General features: G+C 40.7%; 1 protein-coding gene and 1 pseudogene across 2 annotated transcripts in view; one reads left to right on the top strand and one right to left on the bottom strand.

Moving 5' to 3' along the window:
* The window catches only part of Ccdc192 (coiled-coil domain containing 192), a 197,937-nt gene that overhangs the window by 137,231 nt on the left and 34,842 nt on the right, over positions 1-25,864 (bottom strand). Inside the window, 2 exon segments of the mRNA XM_021150372.1 lie at positions 2,005-2,061; positions 3,926-4,057. Of these exon segments, the coding sequence (XP_021006031.1) occupies positions 2,005-2,061; positions 3,926-4,057 (189 nt within the window).
* On the top strand, positions 7,091-7,968 carry LOC110284603 (annotated as a pseudogene). The gene has a single exon (XR_002376961.1). The product of XR_002376961.1 is annotated as a ribonuclease inhibitor pseudogene (transcript).

Here is a 25,864-nt window from a genome sequence, read left to right as displayed (position 1 = left end):
AGAGACAGAGATAGAGACAAGGAGACAGAAACACAGAGAGAGACAGAGACAGAGGGATAGAGATTTGGAAAGACACTCAGTTGGGATGGCAAAATCATGAATTTCCAAGTGTGATAAAAAGTAATGTAACCTTTTTAAGTTTCAGTCTTTTAATCTGAGAAATAATGCCCAGCTTGTTAGGTTTATATTAGAATTTGAAACTGATATAGGATGACAAATAACCAACTCAAATAAATAAAACAACAATTGTTAATAGTTTTCATTTAACATTTCTTGATGAATTCAGGAAATTCCTTAATGAATGTAGACTTGTATATTGAAACCTAGATGTCTGACAATTACTTTAGAAACTTCTAGACACTACACAAAAAAAGCAATCCCAGTTCAGACAAGCCTGGAACAATAGCAACATGATGGAGGCAGAAACTCTCTAGAATTAGGAGACAGAAGTAGATACCACAGAGATTTCCTCAAGGCATCAGTGACAGGCTTTTACAATCAGCCTGTCATTCAGAGATGCTGGAAGACAGCGTCAGAAGCTTGAGAAGCACATCTGCCTTTCCTTATACACACAGACGATATAGGTAACAGGTTAAGAGCCAGAGCCTTCCTCCAACTGCAGTCATTATCTGGCACCCTTGTCAGCCTGTCATTCAGAGATGCTGGAAGACAGCGTCAGAAGCTTGAGAAGCACATCTGCCTTTCCTTATACACACAGACGATGTAGGTAACAGGTTAAGAGCCAGAGCCTTCCTCCAACTGCAGTCATTATCTGGCACCCTTGGGGCAGACCGGCGGCAAAACATCTGCAATGGAATGCTGCTCTAGTGTGGCATACTTCTGCAGAACAGGTCACAATGCCACAGATGCAGGCACAAGTCATTTTCAGTATTATAGGTCAAATGAGTATGGAAGTTTAGAAAAAGACTGGGTCTTGGGATTATAAACTCCGGTCTGAAAGATAATTTTTTTTCCCTTTAACACAAAAAGATGGGACTATTGAAAAGATTTCTCCAGGTCAGCTCACTTCACAGAGTCAATGGGTGGTCTTCAGAATTTATTATTTTAGTCTTTTCTGCTTGCATTCTAAACTGGTCTGAGGAACTTGGTGCTATTGAGAGTGGCCATTTGACGTGGCTGGACAGTACCCTTTATCAGGACTAAGCCATGCTGTCCAGTTGGAGAGGGCAATGACTAGGATGACAAGCAAGCTTTTGGGGTCACACATAAGGTGTTGGGGTCATTCATATTCTCCAGAGTAGCAGGGTAACTGATAAATGGACAGTGGTGCACAAGAATATCTGTCTGTTGGTGCTCACTAGCCCTCTGCACAAACATAGGCTAAAGTGCGATGAATTTGCCCCAGGAATGTGTGAGGTCTTTGTTAAAGATGTTACAGGAGAAAATGGAATTCACCTACTCTGATTCATGGTTACTTTTTCAAATATCACAATCTAGGGCCAACAAATACACATAAAATATACTACTCAACGTTGACTCCCAGGATTGGACGCGTTGCTATCAGTGTCTTCTACAGTCACCTGTGGCCTAAGTGCCCAGGAAACAGAATCTCTGGGAAGCTTGCTGGTTGAAACTTTCCAGAGACTTTTTGCATAAAGGATCTCTGCTTCAGACCTATTCTCTAGGTATCAATAGCCACAGATCACCATTTGAGTCTCTTCGCTGACTTACCTGGCATCCTTTCCTACATTTATTACTCTTCAGATAGGCCATCAATTTAGGCTAGTTATACTATCTGACTGTGTATAAGACCACATATTATTTTCATTTTCAGATTCTGCTAGAATATGAACTTTGTATGCGGAGTAGTAAAAATACTGATTTTTAACTTTATGTTTTTGTTGTGGGTTTTTTTTTTATGTTTTCAAGTATTTTTGCAGTGGCTAAACCTTACTTATGACTTCTGAAAAAAAAATTTCTGTTTGTTTTCAGGATTACGGTGGTATGAGTCAGGAGATTGAGAGGAAAAAGAGAAACACTTACATGGGCGTTAAGTTTCTCCTGGGAGGCTTTGACTTCAGCTTGCAACTTCTCAATGCACTGGAAAGAGAAAGGTTAGGAGAACACGTGTGTAAGTCTTCATAGTCAGAGCATCCTGCATGTAAATGTGTGCCTGTTCTCAGTCTACTAACTGGCAGCATTATCATCTCAGCTAAGTGTTGCGGAAAACTGTACTAGAGAGGACATTTCCCCATTCCCCTTCCTCTTCTATTCTATGAGAGAACCTGAGAGCAAAGTACAAAATATACTAACTGCTGGGAAGTGGTAGGGGAAAATGATAGCTTGAGGTACTGAGGTGTGTGTGTGTGTGAGAGAAAGAGAGTGTGTGTGTGTGTACACATGTATATGGGCACATAAGTACTTTTACAAGAAACATATCTGTAGGCATATACAAACTCTGTGGATTGAACAAGAGGCAAATTTATACAATGATACATACATAAGTTTTCAGGGATGTATCACTTTACAAATCAAAAGCATATGTGTATTGGATTGTTTGTTTGAACTTGACACAGCTAGGACTCAATTGAGAAAATACCTCAATAAGAACTGTCTATGGGACATTTTATTAATTACTGATTGGTGGGGGAAGGGCCCAGCCAATTACACTTGGTGCCATCCCTGGGCGACTGGTCCTGGGTTTTATAAGAAAGCAGGCTGATCCAGATATGGGGACCAAGCCTGTAAGCCATACTCCTCTATGGCTGTGGTGTCAGCTCCTGCCTTCAAGTTTCTGCCCTGTCTAAGTTCCTGTCCTGACTTCCTTCAGTAATGAACAGCAACGTGGAAGAGTAAGCAAAATAGAACCTTTCCTCCTCAACTTGACTTTGGTCACGGTGTTTTGTCATAACAATATAACCATAACTAAGACAACACATATAACTTTAAGATCCATTGTTTTATTTTACAAAAATAAATCCTTCATAAGGTCTAACCTCAAAAACTAAAACATATGTGTACAGTTGACATCATGTACAAAATAGAGTATGCAGTTAATATTGCCCCAAAAAAGATACATTATCAAAAAACGCTTAAAATTTAACTTAAAATTCTAATCTGCCAATGTTCACCAGGAAATAAAGTTAGCTTTAGTGAATATAGCATTTTCCTATACTCACCCCCATTAACTCAAATTTGAACTTAATTTTTTTCAGTGTTAAAGATTAAACTCAGGTCCTTGTACAGTCTAAGCAAATCTCTATGGTTAGCAGATTTTAAGTTAAAAGTTTGGAATCTGGAACTCCCAATGAACTAGGCCCAGGCCCCTATCCCAATACATCAATTAAGGGAAATACTAGTAAACAGAATAGAAAGATGAATCTAGCATGGCCACCTTGGGAAGAGGAACAAATATAAGCTCCAGTGACACCCTCTGCCCTGTCTGATTTTTGGAGTACCAATGTGAAACTAGAAGGCAAGATGTCTGCTCAGTGAAGCACTCTAGGTCACGATGTGATCCACCCAACCCTGGCCCACCACTTCTTCAGCTGGGTCTTGTCCTGCACTGTGGTTCTCTCCTCCATTAAGCTGTTAATTTTAGAATGCGACCTCACTCTTGTGGCCAGCTGCCCTCATCTGGAGGGAATGCTTTTTTTTCCCCCAGATCTTGGTCTTCTAGAATCCTAGGTGACTGTAGGTTTAAACAATGACTTTATCTCTACACCTTCAGCCAAAGGGACAGACAGAAATGCAGGCAAAGCTGTACGTTTTCCCTTGTGATTTTAGTTACCCGTGAGCCACAGGGACAAGTCAACACTTTTAGTAGGAACAGCTTCAAGTGCTTGTTACCACTGAGTGTCAGCCCCAGCCATTTGAATGAGAACTTCCAAACCATCAATGGCTTATCGACTTGTCATATATGGTTAAGTAACACTTAAAAAGAGATGACCTTTCTCCCACGTACCTTGTCTTTCTCAAGAACCATGTTTTCATACAACTCTCCACCAACATTCTTTCGGTTCACATCCTCTAGCCTTCCCTCCAGCATGGAAACCTTCTCAAGGAGTTGTGATTTCGTTGCTTCAGAAGCTGTAAGCTAAAGACACGCTGTTGTCAGGACATGGGATTCAGTGGTACTTTTAAAGGCTCCTCTTAAAGGGTCGACTTAGGAGTGAACTGTCTTCTACTAACATCTGTTAAATCTTTCCATAAAGGGCTTCTGCAACGTTCTCTACAAAGGACAAGCAATGGGAGAAAAAGGGAAATGCCATTGACTTTATTACTTCTAACACAGTCATGATGCAGGAGACATCTCCCTTTGACAGGCTCTCAGCACTCACTTCCTCTAAGATCTGCGGTCCCACTGCTGGCACAGCTGCCTCTGAAACCCATCTTATGATCACGACTGGTTCTCGAAACTTAACTCCTGGAGGTCTACAGCTCTCCACAGAGTGTATGGGATCTCACTCACTCAAACATCTTAAGAGCAACCAAGTTAGAGGCGGAGGGGAAGGTTGGAAGTTAAATGTTTCAAGTTTAAGTCTTATCAAAGCCAGATCTATGCAAACCACAACCAAAATGCCCTTTTGTGCTTGTTCAACTGCGAAGGTCTCTTTTGAGGGTGTGGTTTGATGGCCCTAGTCCCTCAGAGACCTGGCTCCCTGACTGGTCCTTCCTGACTCTCAGACAGCTTTCTGCGCTGTCTCTGAAGCTCAGTAGAACCTTTGAGAGTCACTAAAAACTCTCAGTATCTTTTGAAGCATAGATTATCTCTGAGTACCTTGTCCTAGATGTTACTGCAAAGTATACATTTTTTTCTTCAAAAACCAGTGCTTTGAAGTAGTTTATCATATGAAGAGAGCTATCTGAAAGGAAATGGGTGATCTAGCATACCTTACACTACACGCAGGCTTCCCCAGTCCATCTACACAAGCATTCATTTCGCACGAATTTGTTCAGTTGGAACTCAACACAGCCACTGTGTTATGTGCTAGAATCCCTAAGGTGCATACCCAGGGCCAGAAGAAATGCGCATTCCAAGAGCTGTTGGTGATACCTTTGCATTCTGAGCTTTACGGGATGCTCAGTGTGTTTTATGGCCAGTAAAGCAGTTGACTCTTGGACCCATGGTGCCTTGGGATATGCTCTGGCTTCTCTGAGCCCACTTCTGTCTTTCTAAAGTAGACTAATGGACGCTGTGTCAGAGCCTTTAGAGAGAAATCTCAGTTTTGCTAAGTGCTTGAGGTGAGTTTCCTCTCATTTCCCTTTGCAATGATAGTGGGGAAGAAAGGAATATTACCTAATGCATGAAAAGTATGTGTGTTCACAAAAAAAGCACCACTCAGCAGGGAACCTGCAACATATTAAGTACTGAGTATTATAACTCTCATTGTTCTTCTGCCTCCTCTAATCACTACCAGCATCCATTTCAGTGTTAACGATATCTTACTATTCCTTGAGTGTTTCAAACACTGGATGTCGATATTTACCCCCTCCCATAGCATCCTACATCCACCCATGATTCTATACCTACCCGACTGTATATGCTCATTCATTATATTTTGATGAAAGAACCCATCAAGTCCAACTAATGTTGCTTTTTACTCTTAGGGATGTGGCCTTCCAAAGGAGATAGCTGGACATGCAATGGACCACACCCTTAAGGAAAACTAAACCTCACTCTCCCAAAAGCTAGGTCCTCATCTAGGGGTAAGACCTTGTGCCTCATCCCCACTATTCAGGGATCCCATCTGGCTTGATCTTGGACTGTTTTTGTTTGTTTGTTTGTTTGTTTGTTCATGCTATGACAACTAGTGTGAGTTTGTATGTGCAATGGCCTTACTATATCTGGAAAACACTGCTTGCATGTAGTCATCATTGCCAGTGGCCCTTGTATTCTATCTGACCTCTCTTCAACAATGATCTCCAAAACATGGGAAGAGAGGTGTGAGATCTCTCTCTCTCTCTCTCTCTCTCTCTCTCTCTCTCTCTCTCTCTCTCTTTCTGTGTGTGTGTGTGTGTGTCTGCTTCTCAATTGAATTTGGTTTGTTAACTTTTGCCATTATTAGAGAAAGCTTCTTCATGGGATTATTTTTCCCCAGTTAGGTACATTTTATTTCAATATCCTATCTGCTGTGTAAAGTATCTTGCCATTATTTGATTGTTTTTCTTAGTAAATCTATTTTCAGTTGTTTAGAGGGTCTCTATTCCTTCACAGAATAATTATTTATTTTCTTATTTGTTACAAAAATAAATTTGTTATTTGTTCTACATAAAAAATAGAAGATTAAAAGTGAAACTATTATTCTTACATTCAAAAAATATTCACATTTTAACTGGAAAGGCAGACAATTTAAAAATAAATATCACACAATGTGGAACTGTATATATAAATAAATAATGAAGAACTATGTCAATAATTGTTCACATTTATTATAGAATTACTATGTAGCAGACATTCTGCAAAACCTTTTACTCTTAAATTATTCCAGCATCCTGTTTCCATTCCTCAAGAAGTTTACACTGTTGTTTTCCCCAGTTTACAGGCAGTAGGTTGAGTTTCAACCAGATCAAACTTTCTTTTGGAAAGTTCTCTTATCTACTAGATATGATGGTGTTGTAGCCATCCTACAAACGTTAGTCAAGCCCGGCACTGGACGACCCACACTTTGGAAGGAAGAGTAACAGGAAAATCAGATTTCCAAGGGTAATGGAAATATTGGAATGCTTTATCACTTGACCTTGAGGTCCAACATGCCTACAGTCAACAGTGAACCATAAAGAGGAGGATACCACTAAAGGAGTATCCAAGGAGTTGGGTTCTCTATCATTTGCCGCTGTTAAGTATTCTGCTGGTAAACTATGTGATCCGTGAATTCTGTATGCTCGATCACAAATCAGAAGCTGGGGGGAAAAGCATTTATATATATCTTGTAGGCACATGGTGATATTTTGTACCTATATTATATTGGATGCTATCCATAAAGGTTGTATTACTCCATCACCTAGAACCCCAGTGTGTGTGTGTGTGTGTGTGTGTGTGTGTGTGTGTGTGTATTGGTATTACCTCTTTAAAGACTGAAGTACTAGATACTCAGTGGTGAACTGACTTGTTGAAGATAGGTCATAGATGAAGGTCTCTGCCTGTCAACTGGAGTCACTCAAGCTGGAGAACTGTGGTATCACATCAGCCAGCTGCAAGGATCTGTGTGATGTTGTGGCCTCCAACGCCTCACTGCAGGAACTGGACTTGGGCAGCAACAAGCTGGGTAATGCAGGCATTGCAGCACTGTGCCCGGGACTGCTGCTTTCCAGCTGTTAGCTCAGAACTCTGTGGCTCTAGGAGTGTGATGTCACTGCAGAGGGCTGCAAGGACCATTGCTGTGTCCTCAGGGCCAAGCAGAGCCTGAAGGAACTCACCCTAGCTGCCAATGAGCTGAAGGATGAGGGGGCACGGCTGCTGTGTGAGAGCCTATTAGAGCCTGGCTATCATCTAGAGTCACTGTGGGTAAAGACCTGTAGCCTAACAGCTGCCTCTTGTCCCCACTTCTGCTCCGTGTTGACCAAAGACTGTTCTCTGCTAGAGCTGCAAATGAGCAGCAATCCACTGGGAGACTTGGGAGTCCAGGAGCTTTGCACGGCCCTGAGCCAGCCAGACCCAGTGCCACGTCTGCTTTGGCTGGGAGACTGGGATGTGACAGATAGTCATTGCAGTAGCCTTGCCACTGTCCTGCTGGCCAACCACAGCCTGGTTAATCTGGACCTCAGTAACAACTCTGTGGGGGGCTCAGGTCCTGCAACTGCTGGAGAGCCTCAAACAGCCCAGCTGTGCCCGTCAGCAGCATGTCCTGTGTGACATTTACTGGGCAGATGAGGTGGAAGACCATCTTCGGGCCCTGGAGGAGGAAAGGCCTTCCTGGAGGATCGTTTCCTGATATGTGCGCCTCTGGACACATCAATCCAGCCCTAGGGGCAGCCAGCAGGATCGCTGGCTCTGGGTATCCTAGTGTTGACTGGCAGTAAGCATTCTGATCTTACTTCAGGAGAAAACTTTAAGACATTTATTAATTATTAAAACACTATGTTGGCAACAAAACAAAACAAAACCTCATAGCTAATCAAATGGATTAGATTCAGACTACATTGATCTGCCTCCAGTCACTGGACTCTTGATTATGCTCAACCTTAGATCTGAGGCCGCCTACCAAGATGAGCTCTGTGAAGTCTTTCTCAGAAGGTTGGCTCATCTACATGAGGAATTTCCTTTCTCTTCTACAAGTAAGAAATCTCCCTAGCTTGCCATCACCTTCCTTTTAAGGTAGATATCCTTCTTCTTTGTATATAACAGTTGTACTCTGGCTCAGCATAACTTAGAGAAGTCTTCACTCCAAGTCAGGAGATTCTTGTTTGAGTGCTGGCCCCACAATTTATTGATACTCTGATTTCAATGCAGGAGGCTGCATTTTACTCTGCTGCTTTGTGCTTTGCTATGCTTTGACAAGATTCATTCCCCAGAAGTTCAGAGTGAACTGTAAATCTCCAAGGAAAATGAACAGAGAATTCGACGCACACTGACCACTGTGCCAGAGGTGCTAGGTGGTGGACCCCTGAAATCACAGTTCTGAGAAAGTGGAGGCAGGGTGAGCATGAGGTGAGGCCTTTCTTGTCTACACTGTGAGTTTGAGGCAAATATGGGTCACATAAAATCCTGTCTCAACACACACATGCAAATAAAATCATATTGGCCTGCACCAATCTTGGCTTTGAAACTTCCTGCATTAGCTTTTTGAAATGTGTGTCTTGGTTATTGTTATGAATCACTGTCTGATGAAAGCACAATAGAGGAGTTTTATTGTTTTCTTCTCATGTGGATGGTTTGTGGCAAAACCTGGCAATTCACTTTTGGCATCTAAGATGTATCTATGAACCTAATTACTGGCAAGGCAATTGGTAGTCCCTTCTCACTTCGCAAATGGCCTTGAAACAAGCCTGATAAAAAGGAAACAAAAGAGAAAGAGATGTGCTGGAAGGAAAAATGAAAGTTCCATCTAATTTACCAGCAGTTCTGGTTCTAGAAAAGTCCTTGGTGAAGAAAAATGTTGATTTCCAAAGAAATCTCTGTTATACCACTTACTATAGAAATCATAAAAAGGAACTTCAGTGACCATATAATAAGGCATATAGTCTTTGCAAATTTGGTGCAAAGAAAAATACTAAGTGAACAACTGTCTTCAGTGAGTGCTATGACCAATTCTTAGGGGTGGAAAGATAAGACCTGACACCTAGAATCTTTACATCACAGAAGTTAGCATGCCTCGTTCTCAATAAAACTACTAACCTTCTAAATATAATACACATTTTTCTTTGAGAAAACTCATTTATTAAAAGAAATTGACAGAAATTGTTGTAGGGGGTCCTAAAGAATAAATGCTAGATTTTCTGAACAAAACCCCCCTGATGGTTAGTTGATGTAAATGTGCTCAGAGTTAAAGGCAAAACAGACAAAGATATCCAAGGACAAAGCAGCAGTAAAGGGAATCTGGAGAGCGATGTGTCAGTAAAAAGTATAAAAAGGCTAAAAGTATATAAAAGGAGGCCAAGCAGAAATTCAAGACTTACTTTAGTGAAAATCCACGAGGAAGATGAGGTGAGGCTAGCAGATGGAAGAGCCAGAAAGCCAGAAGAGCATTATTTTTTACCAATTCAGGTGCATACAACAATATCTACCATAGTCTGCATGCTTAAAGAATGAATATTATAAATGTATAATGTATCCATATATCCCAAACTGGTCACTCTAGGCTCTTCTATTTCCTAGAAGAAAACCACGTCACCTCAGGTTATTCCAGCTTCATAATTATTTCTAGATCTATTGCCCAAAGGAATAGGATCTCAACACATGCAGCCAGGACAAGTTGAGTCTTTTACACTCAACATCCATCCCTCCCCAAATTCACATTGTGCTTAATGCAAATACATCTGAGCTCAACAGCTCCCCAAACTCTTTAGCTTGCACGACCTTCAACTTTGAAGTCTAAGTTTCATCTAAGTATCATCTATATCACATATTAGTAAGATTCAAGACAGTTCATCTGGAAGAAATATTTTTCTCTAGCTTGTGAACCCAACAAGCCATAGTGCCTTCAAACTATAGCAGTCAAACAGGCACAATATAAGCATTCCCACTCCACAAAGGAAAACGAAGGAAGGAGAAAAGAATCCATAAGCCTGCAAGGTATGACAATCACTCTTTGATGAAGTGCTATGGTTCTGTGGGGCAGTGCTTGATCTTTTGCAGCTGTGCACAGTGTGACTCACACCCTGACTACTAGGCTGCATAGAAGTCTCATCTCCAGGCCTCTGCCACAAAGGAGCCAGAATTCTACCCCATAGTTTCAGGTGACCGCAGCATCATGGCTTGTTTGGCTCATTGTGACTAAGGATAACATATTTATATGTGCATAGCTTAACTGTCTGTTCTGTGAAATCGAAGAAATCAGAGACCCTCCTCTTCCTTCCATCCTGTCTCCATCACTTGTAACTGAAATTTTTGCTGTTCCTGTTGAGGGTGCTGAGTAGGTCTGTGGTTCACACACAGAACTATCTCCTTAGAGGACAGTTGCATGGCAACGCCCTTGGCATTCTCTGCAATGTAAATAAACTGAGAACTTATTTTTCTTTGCTTATCTCTTGCTTATCTGCCTCTTCAACACTTAGAACTCTTTGCAGCCAAATATCCAGTTTCATTGCTGACATGTTTTCCACTCCTCACAACAGGCTGTGAACACAGTTCAGCCAGGATCATCTTTCCTTCATTTTAAACACCATGTTTACCTTTCCCTCCCAGGACCTTGTTAGAATTCATGTTAATATTCATATTTTTACCAATATTCTTTCGTGATGATTGGTCTTCTCGGAAAAGATGGAGCTTTCTCTCTGGCTCTCTGATTTTCTTTCCCAGATCTCATCTGATTACCTTTGGTAGTCATTTCATGGTAGTAACTACATTCCCCCACTACTGGGAATGTAACTAAGGCTAGTACATGCCAGGCAAATACTATAGCCCTGATTTATGCCCTCCCAATACTTGTTAAGCATTTCCCTTAACAATTTCCAGGCCTTGACCCATCATGGTGCTCCAAATCTGTTTCTACATTTTAGACTTGCTACAATAGCATCCTATTTTTTAAAAAAAAACATTTTTTTGGAAGCCAGAGAGATGGCTCAGGACTTTAGAGCACTGGCTGCACTTCCAGATGGCCCAATGCTCAGTTCTAAGCACTCACATTGTAACTCACAACTGCCCACAACTCCAGGGGATCTCACACAATCTTGTGGACCCCGTGGGCACTGTGTCTGCGCAGCTCACAGACATACATAAAGGCAAAGCACCCATATAAGATAAACATCAACTAATCAAAAACTTCCCTAAATTTTCATCTATTAAGTGTCTGGACGTGAGTGTGGATGTGCATGCAGGGTTTAGAGGGTGACCTGGTGGATTCTATTCTCACCCTTCACCATGTGATTTCTAGGGAATAGACTCAGAGTCATCAACCTTGGTGGCATGCACTTTGATGTACTAAACCATCTACCTGGCTCACTGTTACTATGGTCTGAGTGGCTTAAGAATTTATATTTCACTGTTGTGAAATCTAAGGTCAAGGTCCCAGTGTATTCAGTGGTAAAGAGATTCTTCCTTCTGCCATCTCTCTGCTATAGACTCACAAATCGAGGGGGAGAGCATCTCTTCCTTCTCTTATAGGAGTAGTAATGTCACCGGGGATGCCACCCTGATGAGCTCATCTAAACTTAATGGCATCACAAAGGCTGCACCTTCAAAAATTGTCAAATTAGAGGTGCGGCATTTTACATGTGAATTCTGGATCAGGGGATGTACATCCCATGAGAATTGTAATAGGGCACTGGGATCATCTATTGGGAGAAGCACAAAGAAAGAAAGAAAATCCAAGAGGCCTATGAGATGCTATCAAGTGCCCTAATACCTATTTGGGAGGAAATTGACCTATGGAAGATAAAAATAAACCATAAAAGAAAATCAAATTGTTCGTTAGAAGTTATCACACAGAAACAAAACACAAAAGTCATAAAATGCATAAACAACAAAGCGAAATGCATACTTCATTATTTATAATACTTTATCAGTGGATCCAATTTCCCAGTTTAAAAAAAAAAAAGACTAAAAGATACGATCAAACAATATGCTACCTACAGTGAACAGACTTGATATTCAAACAGGCTAAAAGTGAAAGAGAAGGCACCATGTGCCTGCAACAGCCAAGAGAACGACTTCCTATTATGGGCCTGTGAGATAGCTCAGTGGATAAAAGCACCCTGTCGCCAATCCTTACAGCACGAGCTCTGACCCCAGACCCCACATGCGAGAAGGAGAGAATTGATGTCCTTAAGCTTCCTCTGACCTCACCTACACTGTGATAACACACACTTACACACTCTCACATGAAAAGATAAATGTAATTAAAATGTTTGCAATAGTGTTCTTCTGAAGTATTTTTATTAAAAACAAAGTCATTATATGTTAATTAACAAAATATCATTTCATCAAGATTTGAAGATTATAAGTGAACCAAAACAGGAGAACCAAAGTATGGGAGGCAACCGTAACAGTATTTAGGGAAGAAATTATAGTTTGGCAAGGTTAGTTAGAAGGTAAAACATACAACTGAAATGACAAGCAATAAGCAATTAAAACAAAAAAAAATCTGTCTGTAATAACATACTGAAAAACACATCTTAGTAATAAATTTAACCAAGGAAGTGAAAGACCGGTATGTTGAAACTACAAATGTTACTGAAAGAAATTAAATAAGACCTAAATACATGGAGAGAGATCCAATGTTCATAAGATTAAAAGATTTAATAATGCTAAGTTGCCAACACCCCTTATAAATTAAATGTAACCACTATTAAAGTTACAGATTTTATTTCAGAATGAACAAATCGATTGTTTAACTCTTACGGAGCACCAAGGAACTCAATTATTCAAAATCATCTTATAGAAGAAGATGATTTAGGACGAACCCCTCCCAATTTCATAGCTTACGCAGATCTGTAATAGTCAAAATAGTGTCAGGCTGGGACAAGGACAGACATATGAACTGGTAGAGTGTAATTAAGTCCAAAGACCTAACAGATTTTTGTCTAGTATGCCAAAAAGATTATTATGAAGATTTTCTTCAAAAAAATATTAGGACAACTAAGTAATATATTGCAAAAACCTGGTATTGGACCTCTACCACAATTTATATAGAAATCAACTCAAATGAATTAATGACTAAATAAGCAAAGCTATAGAATTATTTGGTGATAACATTCTATTGAATGTTCAAGATCTTGGACTTGGCAATACATGTCTTAGGGTTTCTGTTGCTAAGGTAACACATACCCTGACCAAAAGCAACTTTAGAGAGGAAAAGATTTATTTGGCTTTCATGTCTCAATAACAGTCTGTCATGAAGGAAAATCAAGGCAGGAACCTGGAGGCAGGAGCTGATTCAGAGACTGTGGTGGAGAGCAGCTTATTGGCATGCTCCTCGTGGCTTGCTCAGCCTATTTTCTTACAGAACCCAAGACCACCTACCCAGGGGAGACACTGCCCACTGTGAGCTATGCCCTCCCATATCAATAGTTCAGCAAGAAAATATCTCACAGGCTCACCTACAGGCCAATCCGAAAAAAGCAGCTCTTTTGTTGAGTTTCTATACTTCCTCCCAAAACCCTATTTTTGTAAAGAAGGCAAAAGATAACTAGCACAATTAACCCTTTCTAAGAATAACATCAGATCTCTTCAAAGACTCTTAAAAAATCATGCAAGCATAGAAATACTATATGGATTTACACATACAAATGTAATATATATATATATATATATATATATATATATATATATATATACACACACACACACACACACATATATATGTATATATATGTATATGTATATATATGTATATATATATATATTTCAAGTACTGAATTTCAAGTCAACCATGGTTGCTTTATCAAACAAAGCTACCTTTTAAAGTTAATGGAAAAACAAGGATATGCCATGATCAGCACAACGTAAGACAGGTCAGGACCAAGGCAGCAAAGCAGAAACCAGAAGATACTTAAAGGAATACTATGCAGAGGAGAAGAAGTCTCGGGTCTCTATTACAAGAGTGCAGGAAAGAATAAATTTCATGAAGGGCTTAGGCAGACAAAGGACAGCAGAGAGCTGTCACTCTACCTCTCAATACATGTTCCTTGCTCACCCTTACAAATGAGGAAAGGAAAGGTAGAACCCCATCAGGTCCAACACACCCCTATTCGTCGGGAAAAAATAAGGAACAAACAATAATCCAACCAACCAGGAAACGCCTAACAAAATCACAGTAATCAATGAAAATCTCTCAATAATAAATGTAAATGGCCTGAAGTTGCCAGGAAAGAGAAGCTGACTGGTTGACTGGATTTAAAAACAAACCAAAACAAACCAACTAGATCCAACTATCTGTGGTCTCCAGGAAAAGTTCTATCTCTGATAAGGACATTCACTGGGTGAGAGTTAAAAGACAGAAAGCAATCTTCAAGTGAATAGTAGTAGAAAAGCAGGTTGCATAGCTATTCTGACATCTGATAAAATAGCCTTCTAACCAAAAATGAGTTGTAAGAGATTAAGAACATCACTCTATGCTAAGGAAGTGGACAGTTTGCTGAGAAAGTGTAACAATTGTAAATGCATATGCACCAAATATTGGCATGCCCACTTTCATAAACACAATACAAAACAAAACAAAACAAAACATTAATGGACATAAAATGTCAGATTGGTCCTTGTACAATGCTGGTGATTAGCATATGTTGCCTTCATTTTTAAATCGGTCATCCAAACTAAATACCAACAAAGAAACCTCCATGTTACATTGCACCAGCAGACATAAAGGCAGTCCTTCATGGGGCATGAATGGAGCAGACATCTTGCTCAGTATGCCCCGGAGCCTTTTCTATAGCAGATTGTATTCTATGCCAAAAACAAAATCCTACCAAATACAGAGAAGCAAAATAACCCTTTTTTTTCCTGATAGCTTTTCCCCTGTTTATCCCTTGAATTAAAACCCAGCTTGAGTGCAGAAGCCACATGTGAAAAGGAACTTGGCTTTGCCCAGCCCCAGCACTTGAATCATGGCTGAAATAAGCTGTCATGTTTGTCTGACGTGCAGGCATAAACTACTATTTTAGAAATAGCCATATAATACAGTAGAGACACCTGAAGCTCGAAGAGAAGACTTTTACCAGTGTTTTGAAAAGACTCTGTTCCAGGATGTTGTCTTGCCTGCATGTGGTGCTTGGCCTTGTGGCAGGTATCTTACAAGGTAGTACACATTTGGTGTGTAGAAGTGGGTAAGGCAGCAGTGAACGGTACTCACACTCTGGGTGAGTACTCCCGACTGACTGAATTAACCCTGAAGCATCCCTCCTCTGACCTTACTGTTACGTGAGATGGTAGCCAAGCTTGTTGTATTGTTAACTGAGTTTCTGCTTTGTGAAAAGCATCTATAATGGATTAACAGAGATGTCCTTCGTATTTCCAAAGGCCATCCTTTTAAATTTTGTCATCTCTTCTTGCCACAAAGACAGCTAATGCTGTCTTTTCTCTGACCTCACCAGATTCACTCTATGTCTTCCATATTGCCTTTTCTAGATGATTCTGCTTAGCATATGAAAAAAATAAATGAACAATGTCATTGAACTTCTCCCTTCTCTCTTCCCTCAGTTGTCATCCATTTCCTTGCTTCTTGTTCAGTCAGACATTTTCACACAAGTGTCCATTCATATTCTCTCTTTCAGGAGACACAAAATTGATCTATACCACTGAAGAGTCAGAGATATCTAGTGTTTCATTCACAGATAGACTCTACAAATTCAAAAGGAGTCAACATACCCTATCTCTTCCTATTTCTATATCTCAGCACTATGCCTGTGCTGGCCCCATTATTTCCCAATGGAAACTAGCCATCTTCACAGAGCAGAGATGCTACCTACCTACCTACAGACTCAAAAGTGAGACAATTCATTTTCCATGCAAAATTTTTTTAAATTTTAGGACTTTTTAGGACTCTCCATGGCATCTTAGGTCATATAATTTCACCCGGATCAATCTTTACAGTCAAGAAGATGGGCTACCATCATTATCTGGACTTAAGTCATATTCTTTAAGGTTGGTCCATCTAGCCATGAGCACCATGATTCACAATCATGGGTTATTATGAGATTGGAGTCCAAAGGTGGCAGTTCCAGGAATTAGGCAATTATGGCCCATCATGTGGATACTCAGCACAATTACAATGTTATTCTATGTGCATATACCCACTGTCTTGCAGCTTTTCTACTGCTGTGATGAGACACCATGGCCAAGGCAACTTATAGTAGAAAGAGTTTTCTGGGGTTTACAGTTCTAGAGGGTGAGTCCATGAACTTCATGTCAGGGACTGAGGAATCAGGAAGGTATGGTGCTGAAGCAATAAATGGGAGATTACAGCCTGATCCATAAGCAGAAAGAAAACAGAGAGGCACATTGGGAATGGTATGGGCTTTTGAAACCTCAAAATGACATAGCTCTTCCTATAAAGTTACACCTCCTAATGCTTTCTAAACAGTTCCATTAACTGGGACAAAATATTAGAGCATATTAACCTATAGCAGCTATTCTTATTCTCTCTCTCTCTCTCTCTCTCTCTCTCTCTCTCTCTCTCACACACACACACACACACACACACACATATGTGCAAAAACATATGTATACATACATATGCTCTTACCCAAAATGTTCCAAAATGTTCTTACATAGTATGATGTATATATTCTGTATTTATTACAAAATGCACCCACCCCTTCCCCAAAGAAGGCACAACAAAATCATATTGATTTATGTTATCCACTTTCACACTCAAATCTTCCAAGCTGCTTTTACTCCTCTATGGAATCACAGTCACAAAAGAATTCTCATAAAATGACATTTCAAAACCAAATTTAAAATGTGTCAGGCTTAATGTGCCCAATATATAGAAGAAAATAGGGCTCCATGGGCAAGGATAGATAAAGAACCTGTCGCTGTCACTAGCCGTGGCAATGGCCACATTGAACCCTTCATATGGAGAAAGCTGCATTATCCCGGCCATGCAATGAGTAGACATAGAGTAACTGTTTGACTCTGCTCTGACCATTGGGAACCATCTTCCTCTTCCTTATGCCTATATCTAAGGAAAGACCGAGGGGGTTTTGTCAGGGACATATCACTGATTTCTCAAGACCACTCCAGTTGTACTTTAGAGGCTTAAAGCAAATTGGCTTTAACATAATTCGCTGGTCCATCTCACCAGGAAGTAGACATACTCCTGGAGTCTGAATCCTATGTAGGTTTTCAGCGATTCCTCCCTCTCCTATCAGACCTTTCTGTCTCCTTTCCTGCCCATCCTTCTTTTTCATCCCTCCCCCTTTCCTTCCTCATACACATACATATCACTATGGGAAAAAGTCCCCGGTTCTAGGCAACAGCCTCAATTACTTCTCTTTTAGTCTGGCTTCTGTCCTCCTGTGCTCTACTGGTTCTTACTGTGTCAAGTTTCTACCATTCTCTCATCAGTAAATGCAGTTCACCCTTTCTGGCCTTTGTATTCAACCTCACAGTATAAAATATTGGACATCTGAGGACTCCATGCCTCTTCAAACATTCTCCTCTTTCTGCCTCCAGGACATTTTCTGGATTTCTCCTGTAGCTTTGGTTGGATTCTTGCTGGTCTTCCAATCTGCTGACTGTAGAAATCAAAGGGCTTGGTCTTAGGCACTGCTCTATGCTTTTGCACAGAAATGTAGAGACCTCTATGTAATCCTGTTGACAATCGTGGTTTAAACACTAATTATATGTTAATGACTCTCAATAATTTTTATAATTAGCCATTCGATTTTCACTCATACATATACACACATATTTGCTTAATATGTTACTAGATTATATGCTAGGCATGTTAGAATTACTGAACTCAAAATGGATCTACTTGCAACCAGTACTTTCCTCCCCTCTCAGTAAATGGAGTTGAAGCCATGGAGCAAGCTAAGACTGGACATTCATCCAGCCACCAAATGCAATTGTTAAAATCACCCTATTAAGTAATGTGGAATTACAGGTTCATTTATCGCTTCTTGCTTCTTGTCTGCGTTCCTAGATTTTCTCCCCACAACCTGCACATAGATTTTTCAGCAAGTAATTGTCTAAACTAGATTTTCGAAAAATGGCTCAAAAACAAAATCTAACCAAGTTTTGCAGAGCTCAGTTTATAGAGAAAAAAACTTTGAAACCAAAGGCTATCCATGTGCTAAGTGCTTTACCTGCTGTGTAGACAATTACTACAGATTATCCAACTCTGGAACAATAAATAAGACATGAACTAGAGATATCATAATAATTTATATCCCACCTGTGGACAGGAGGGAACCTGATGCCTGAAGATCCACTTGGACTCACAAAACTAATTTGATCTAATTTAAACATACACTTAAAAAAAAAAAAAGGGCTGGTGAGATGGCTCAGTGGGTAAGAGCACCCGACTGCTCTTCCAAAGGTCCGGAGTTCAAATCCCAGCAACCACATGGTGGCTCACAACCATCNGTAACGANATCTGACTCCCTCTTCTGGAGTGTCTGAAGACAGCTACAGTGTACTTACATATAATCAATAAATAAATCTTAAAAAAAAAAAAAAAAAAAAAACAAATTTCCCATTCTATCCTGTGTCTCAGACCATTGAAAACAGATGTCTGGATTCATTAATGATTTGCCTTGAACAGATTTTTTTCCAAGCACTTCTGTGTTTGTGTACAATTAAAATAGTACTTCAGCACACAATTGAGAGCAGAGTTACTCCTATGTTAGGGTACCAGGGCTGCTGCAAAGAGGACCACACACTGGGTGGCTTAAACAGCACAATTGTCAAAGCTAATGGTTGTATCCAAGTGTCAGCAGGATCGATTCCTTCTTTTGGCTATGAGGGAGAACTGATTCTGTTTCTCTTCCCTCCCTGCTGGTGGCTTATTGGAAATTTCTGATGCTCTTTGGCTGATAGAATAATCCCCTTGGTTTCTGCCTTCATCCTTACATGGCTTTCTCACACATGAATATCTACAGCTTCCATTTTCACTTTTAATTGGGATCCCATCATTTTAGATGGACAGCTTGCTCACTCTACTACCGGGCAGCCACATCTCAGTCAATTACATCAACAATGAGCCCATTTCCAAGTAGAGCCAGATTTTCAGCTACACAGAGTTAGAATGCCACCAAATGAATTTCAGGGGGACACAATTCAACTCATAGCACACCCAAATTATTTGAGAGGGGAAACCCTTGCACAACACAGGACAACTTAGGCTATGAGTGAAGATGTTGAGAAATCATCACCAAAAAGGCCAAATAATAATTGAAACATAGAGGCCCAGCCATAGAGATTCCAAATTTTTACTTAATGTGCATGGGTGTGTATGTGTGTGTGTGTGTGTGCATCCGTGTGTACACACACACACACACGTAGATAATACTAGAGAGAAATGAAGAACCATGAGATGAGGTGGGGTGATTAATCAACTTGGCTATGAAAGTCAGTGTTTGGTTGTAAAAATTGAAAGGCAGTAGCATCAATTTGTGAGGCACTGAAGTCAACATATTAGACATAGTATAATGGAAACAAACAAACACATAGCTATTCTTGCTGAGCAGAACCTGCCCAATACACAAACTTGAATTACTAGAAATAGCAGCTTATTTATTCCAACTCACAGAGTCTAACCCTTAGGAAAACAACCAACCAACCAACAAATACTTCTTAAAGACCTCTGGTGAAACATAGGTGTGGCCCACCTTGTAACTCCACAATGTAAAACAGTGATCTTTGTAGGCTATGCCTTGCACTCAGAGACTCCATTTTAGAGACAGCATTTAACTTCATTTTGAAAATAGAGGCTCTTTACTTTGGTGGACATACAAATAACACTATTTGTCTAGAATCACCCACCAGGTGCCTAATGATATATAACATAGTCTTAAAAGTAAGAGTCCAGCCCGTTTATAGAAGAAAATAAGGGCTATAGGAGCATGTGAACATATTAAAATCTTATTAGGAAAGTCAGGCCAGCTAAATTATCAGGCACAGTAGACTGAGGAAAGAGAATGACATCCCCACTTTGACCTCATAAAGAAGAGGAACCATGTTGGTGACACCCAACTGACCTATCTCTGACCACCCCATGAAAACCATGAGCTCCATTTAGACTCTGCCACTGACATGGATTATTCAAATCACCATCCATCGATCTAACTACACAGGAGTCTGTCTGGACCTGCCGTTCACTTATCTGCTTGATTAGTCATCTGAACCTGGGCCTGCCCTTTATCTTTACAGTTTCCTCCACACTGTGCTTCTGAAGCTCCGCCCTGACTCTGTTACCCAGGTCTTAGGTAGCACAGTAAACCTCCAGACTGAGCTTGTCATCCTGTTCCTGTACATATCTGTGCACTTCTGCTGCTCGGGCTTCTAGGAAACTTACTGAATTCTGCTGTAGAGCCCTTTAATCCCTTTGCAAGTGTCCTGCAACATAGATAGATGATAGAGGATGGATGAAGTAGATAGATAGATAAAGTAGATAGATAGATAGATAGATGATAGATAGATAGATGATAGATTAGGTAACAGATGGACAGACAGATATAGAGAAGTAGAAAATAGATAAAGTTACTGTGTGCTATGTAATATGTCATCTGAGAGTTAATACTAGCAATTAAGATTGGAATAAGTAACCTGCATTTGTCTTGTCCAGGGATATCAAAGAAAGTGGGAATATTTGGCATATTGCTGCCAAGAAACCTCCATACCATACAAACATATGTATGTTCCTGATGTATGCATGCATGTATGTATGTAGCTCCCTCAGGAAATCCACCAGGCTATTCATCTGTCTGACAGCCTTATAAAACTTCAAAGCATTAGAGAAGAAATTCTGGTCATGACTCAAAATTTTCTTGTCCACAAGACTAGATGCCATAAGTGAACTGATTGCCGATTCACTGTAGGGACCAAGAACCCGTTGCTAGGACACAGAAAGTCTCTAAGTTGGATACATTCGCAAAGCAACTTCATGGAGCATAAAGCAGGCCCTCTCTGATGATGAGCGTCAGGAATTGCCTTCCTGCTCTTTACATTGGGAAAGGTGCATTTTGACATCTTTGATTGCCCCCCGCCCCCAAGACAAGGGGTAGTCCCTGCCCTAAAGTCCCTATTTGTCAATTTGAGGAATTCAAAGGAAAGGTAAATAACTTGAGGAAAGCCCCCTGAGGGTAAGTACTGCAGAGAAGCCCTCTTTGAATGAAGAGGGCAACTGTCTCAGATGAGTTTTAAAGCAGGGAGTGACTGTTTCCACTAGGATGGATTTACAGTTCAACTCCTTGCTACTTCAGAGTCTGTGAAAAGCCCAAAGAAAAGAGAACAGTCATGATGAGGACTTACTAATAATGATGGGAAATGGGGTGGGGAAGACTCTGCATGCTCAGTCTTAGGATGACCCATCCCCTTTTGTTACCAAGAGAAGCTAGGTGTGGTACATGCTTAAGAGGAGACAGAGCTGTGAAAGGACAGAGTCCGTGGGGTTTGTTTCTTCGTTATTGGATAGTAGACATAAACACAGACACAAAAACCTGAAGCAACAGGAAGATATCCCAAGGTGGATGACATAGGAAACAGACAATACGAAACATCCTAGAACCTGAAATGAAAGTCCAAACCTGATCGATATTTCTCCCTCAGCATGAACAGGCAAGAATTTTCTGTTGTTTTTTGTTTGTTTGGTGGTTGGTTTGTTTATTTGTTTTTCATTTTAGGTTCTGTGTATACTCATTGGCACCTGTACACTATAACCTGAAGTCAGTTATTCTCAACAAGCTGCCCCACTCTTCAGGAGTGCGCCAAACTAAGGCACACTCAATGGAGGTAATTTCCTTGAACACTCTCCTACACCACCCCTGAAACCAAGACTCTGACAGCCACCTTAAGCTACATCCACAGGGCTCTGACCTCGGCTTGCCGTACACAACTCTGCAAAGGGCACAGTTCATCCCTGAGTTGAAATGCTCCCTTCAGTATCAACAATGCAGTATCAACTAAGGGCATGTCTGAGTGGGCCAGGGTTGTGAAAATATGCTTAAGAAGCTGAAGGACAAGCAGTGGGAGAAGAGAATTTTCTAATGGGCGTGGACCAAACAGCCTCTGAGAAACTTAGATGCACGATATCTAGTGGGAATGAGAGTGGCTTGAAAAAGCAGTCTCCTGGTGTGGGTGGGCCTTTTAGGATGCATGGTCTGGGCACAGTGAATAGGATCATTTTTATTTCATTGATTCTCTCTTACTAATTGAGGGGATATTTCTTGTCCCGTGATTTAGTAATCATTAGCTCAGGTCTATCAGCAAGGAAGGAGATTCAGTCCCTGCTTAAGGGTCCTGCTTAGCATTATTTGGTGTATCAATGATACCTACTGGAATTTCCTTTTATATATTTTATATAAAGTGATTTAAATCTTGGGTCATGATCCCAAACAAAACATGTTCCTAAATCATATGCTACAGAGTCACAAAACCAGCAGCTTTTAAACATTCCCCCCAACCCCTGAGAACCTTTTTGTTTTGTTTTGTAAATTAAGGCAACTACCTGGGGCTAGTAAGGTCAATTATTTTAGAAGGGAACCTACTTCATGGTCAAAAATGCGGAGATACCAGATCAAGGACTGCCCAGCCCCAGTGGATACATCTTCAACACAATCCTACATCTAAGGCCAGAAAAATTGTAAGAGCCAAAGGACAATGATGTCTGCTATGAGATGGTTCTCCATAATTGACAGGGAAGCTACATGATATGGCTGCCTAAACAATATGACAATAATATTTTTGTTTATATGTATATATATACTTATATATATATATAAAACAATAAACAATAACAGTAAACAATAAACAACCATCTACAGCTCTAGTTCTAGGAGTAGTTCTAGGAGATCTGATGTCCTTTGTTGAGTTGTTTGGTTACTTAGCCCACATGTGGTACACTTACATATATGCATGCAAAACACTCATACATGTGAAAAACAAAAGCCATAGGAAAAGAAAAAAGTGCTAAGAATAGTTGTCAGGGAGCATGGGTCCCTCCATGTATATTCTTTGGTTGGTGGTCCAGTCTCCAGGAACTCGGAGTGGGGTGTCCTGTCCTGTTAACGTTGTTTCTCTCTCCATAGGACTGGACACCCCCTCAGCTCCTACCAAGGAACTCTTGAATTGAATTGTTTGAGTCTTTTGTTGGTGTCCTATTTGAGATGAGAAGGTGTTGGCTCACTCTAGAGGAAAAGGCCGTCCATAGTACGTGTAAGGTGTGGAAGCAGAAATGGCTAAACGAGCACAGCTTTCTCATTTAGCCATGAGGTGTTCAAGTAGCAATGACCACTGGCCTAGGGGATGGGGAGCAAGGACCAGGATTGCAGTTGAAAGCGGATGTGTTGGAGAGGTAGCACTTGAGGTGACTCTGGCAACCTTGAGGGAACTCCTTAACAGGTGTCATGTCTAGGGGCAGGAAGAAAATCTGGGACAATGAAAACTTGGCTTTCTCGGGAGTGTGTACCCTGAACCAGATCACAAAGGGAGAACCGAGAAGGGCAGACGAGAGGCCTGTGAAGCCACTGAGGGACTTCCATGAACAAAATGGCATACAATTGCATAGGACTGTTTGGAACACTCATGAGTTATTATAGGGGGATACTCAGAAGAATGCTAGCTCACAGTTTCAATAAATATTTTTCTGAAAGAAGAAATGGGTGAATGGCCAGGTGGTGCTGGCGCACACCTTTAATCCCAGCAGGCAGAGGCAGGTAGATTTCTGAGTTCGAGACCAGCCTGGTCTACAAAGTGAGTTCCAAGACAGCCAGGGCTACACAGAGAAACCCTGTCACAAAAAAACAAAAAACAAAAAAAAAAAAAAAAGAAATGAGTGAATGAAAGCAAGGACTTCAGTGTTATGGCTGAGGTACAGCTTAACCCTGACACCCTGGCAGATCTGTGTGCTGGGAGCTCAGACTCCAGAGTGGCTGCTGTGGCAGGAGATTGTTAAGGGGTGGGGTCTGGTGGCAAGGAGTTGGGACATGAGATCTACATCTTCTGAAAGAACAGCAATAATGGTGCCTCACACAAGTGGCTTGGGTCCTGCAGAAATGGGGAATGCCTGGCAGAATGTTGTTATAAGCAACCCGGGCATTTGCTCTGAAACCTTCTTGTGTATATACCACTCGCCACTGTCCTGCGAGTTTTCGCTATTGTGATATGATCCACCATGAGACTCTCGCTAGGGTTAGACCATACTTCAGATCGTCTAAAACTATTGACTAAATAAACTTCCTTCCTTATATAAAGCACTTACCCTCAGGTATTTTATCATAGCAGAGGAAGAATTAACTTATTTTACTTGCAAACACTAAGAAAAATGAGTTTACCATTGCAGAAAAAGCATTGTAAAGAGTAGGTAAAGTCCACCCAAAGGCTATCTGCTCTTATCAAAGCCACGGCTCCTAGGGGACAAGAACTTTTGCTTTCCCTTGTATGGGAAAATCACATTAATTAGCACCCAGTCAGCTATTTAAAACTGACCTCAGTTTGATCTTGACATTTACAAGCAAGAGGAAGTCTTCAGTTACGTAACAGACTAGCAGTTCACATAGCCAGCCTGTAACAACAACAGAAGCCAATCTGTTCTTGTGCCTGATTCCATTCAAAACTACAACAAAAAAATCTCTTCAGTGACTTGAATTTTTGCCCATACATTGTCCAATTTATACCCAACAACCCAGTCACAGAGTGAAAGTTAACATCTGATGAAAAAGGAGGAGCTAGGTTTTATAATTAAAGCAGGCTCTGAAATCAGTCAAGACTTTGATTAACCCAATGAGGCTCCACATAACGAGACTTCCTAGTGGCACAGAGACCCATTGCAAACCAAACTGACTGTGTGTGCTTTTGTTGCATTGAAAGTAGACTTCAGACTAGATCAGAAAACAAAAACTCATTCATAAAACCTCTGGCTTTCATACTGGCACGCAGAGCACGATCTCTGAGCATTTCCAGTATGAATATCTCACATGCACTTGCATCAGGGGATCTGTTGTTGCATCTGAACAATAAAGACGACCTAGGACTATTGCATTTGGTCACAATCCCAGCATGCATCAGCATATTTTTAGCCATTCAATACATATCTCAGTGTCTACAGCTTTGTGAGAGATCAATGTTCTTTCTATGTGAATAAAAAAATAAATCCAACACTGAGGTTTAAGAGAGAGAAATAATAGGATACATAAGGTCCTTGATACGAAATGCTTAATTACTTCTTGGTTATTAGGATCAAACATGACATGCTAATACTTCATGTTTCGTTTTCTTTCTGGTCTAAGCTAAAGGACAATGCACACAGAAATGCTGGAGAAACAAGGCTAAACATTAGCCAAGTTGGTGAAACTCCCTAGAGAAAGTCAACTGCAGGATCCTCCCTACTCCTCTACTGTGAGCTACTTCCTTCCACCCACCAGCTGCCACCTGAGCTTCATTTCATTGTTTATTGCACACTCTTGCCAAGGGAGTCCTGAAAGAAATGTCCCATCTGCTTTGGAAACTTAACGCTGAAGACAAAACCTGAGCCCCCCTCCCCCAATAAGAATCTAAGGCGGAAACTGGGCCTTAGGTCTCATTGTTTAGTTTCTCACAGAGAGAGAGAGAGAGAGAGAGAGAGAGAGAGAGAGAGAGAGAGAG

The sequence above is a fragment of the Mus caroli genome, chromosome 18 (genome assembly GCF_900094665.2).
Source record: "Mus caroli chromosome 18, CAROLI_EIJ_v1.1, whole genome shotgun sequence".
In the NCBI taxonomy this organism is placed as follows: domain Eukaryota; kingdom Metazoa; phylum Chordata; class Mammalia; order Rodentia; family Muridae; genus Mus; species Mus caroli.
The sequence above is the reverse complement of the archived record's forward strand: the minus strand, read 5'-3'. Positions and strand labels throughout refer to the sequence as shown.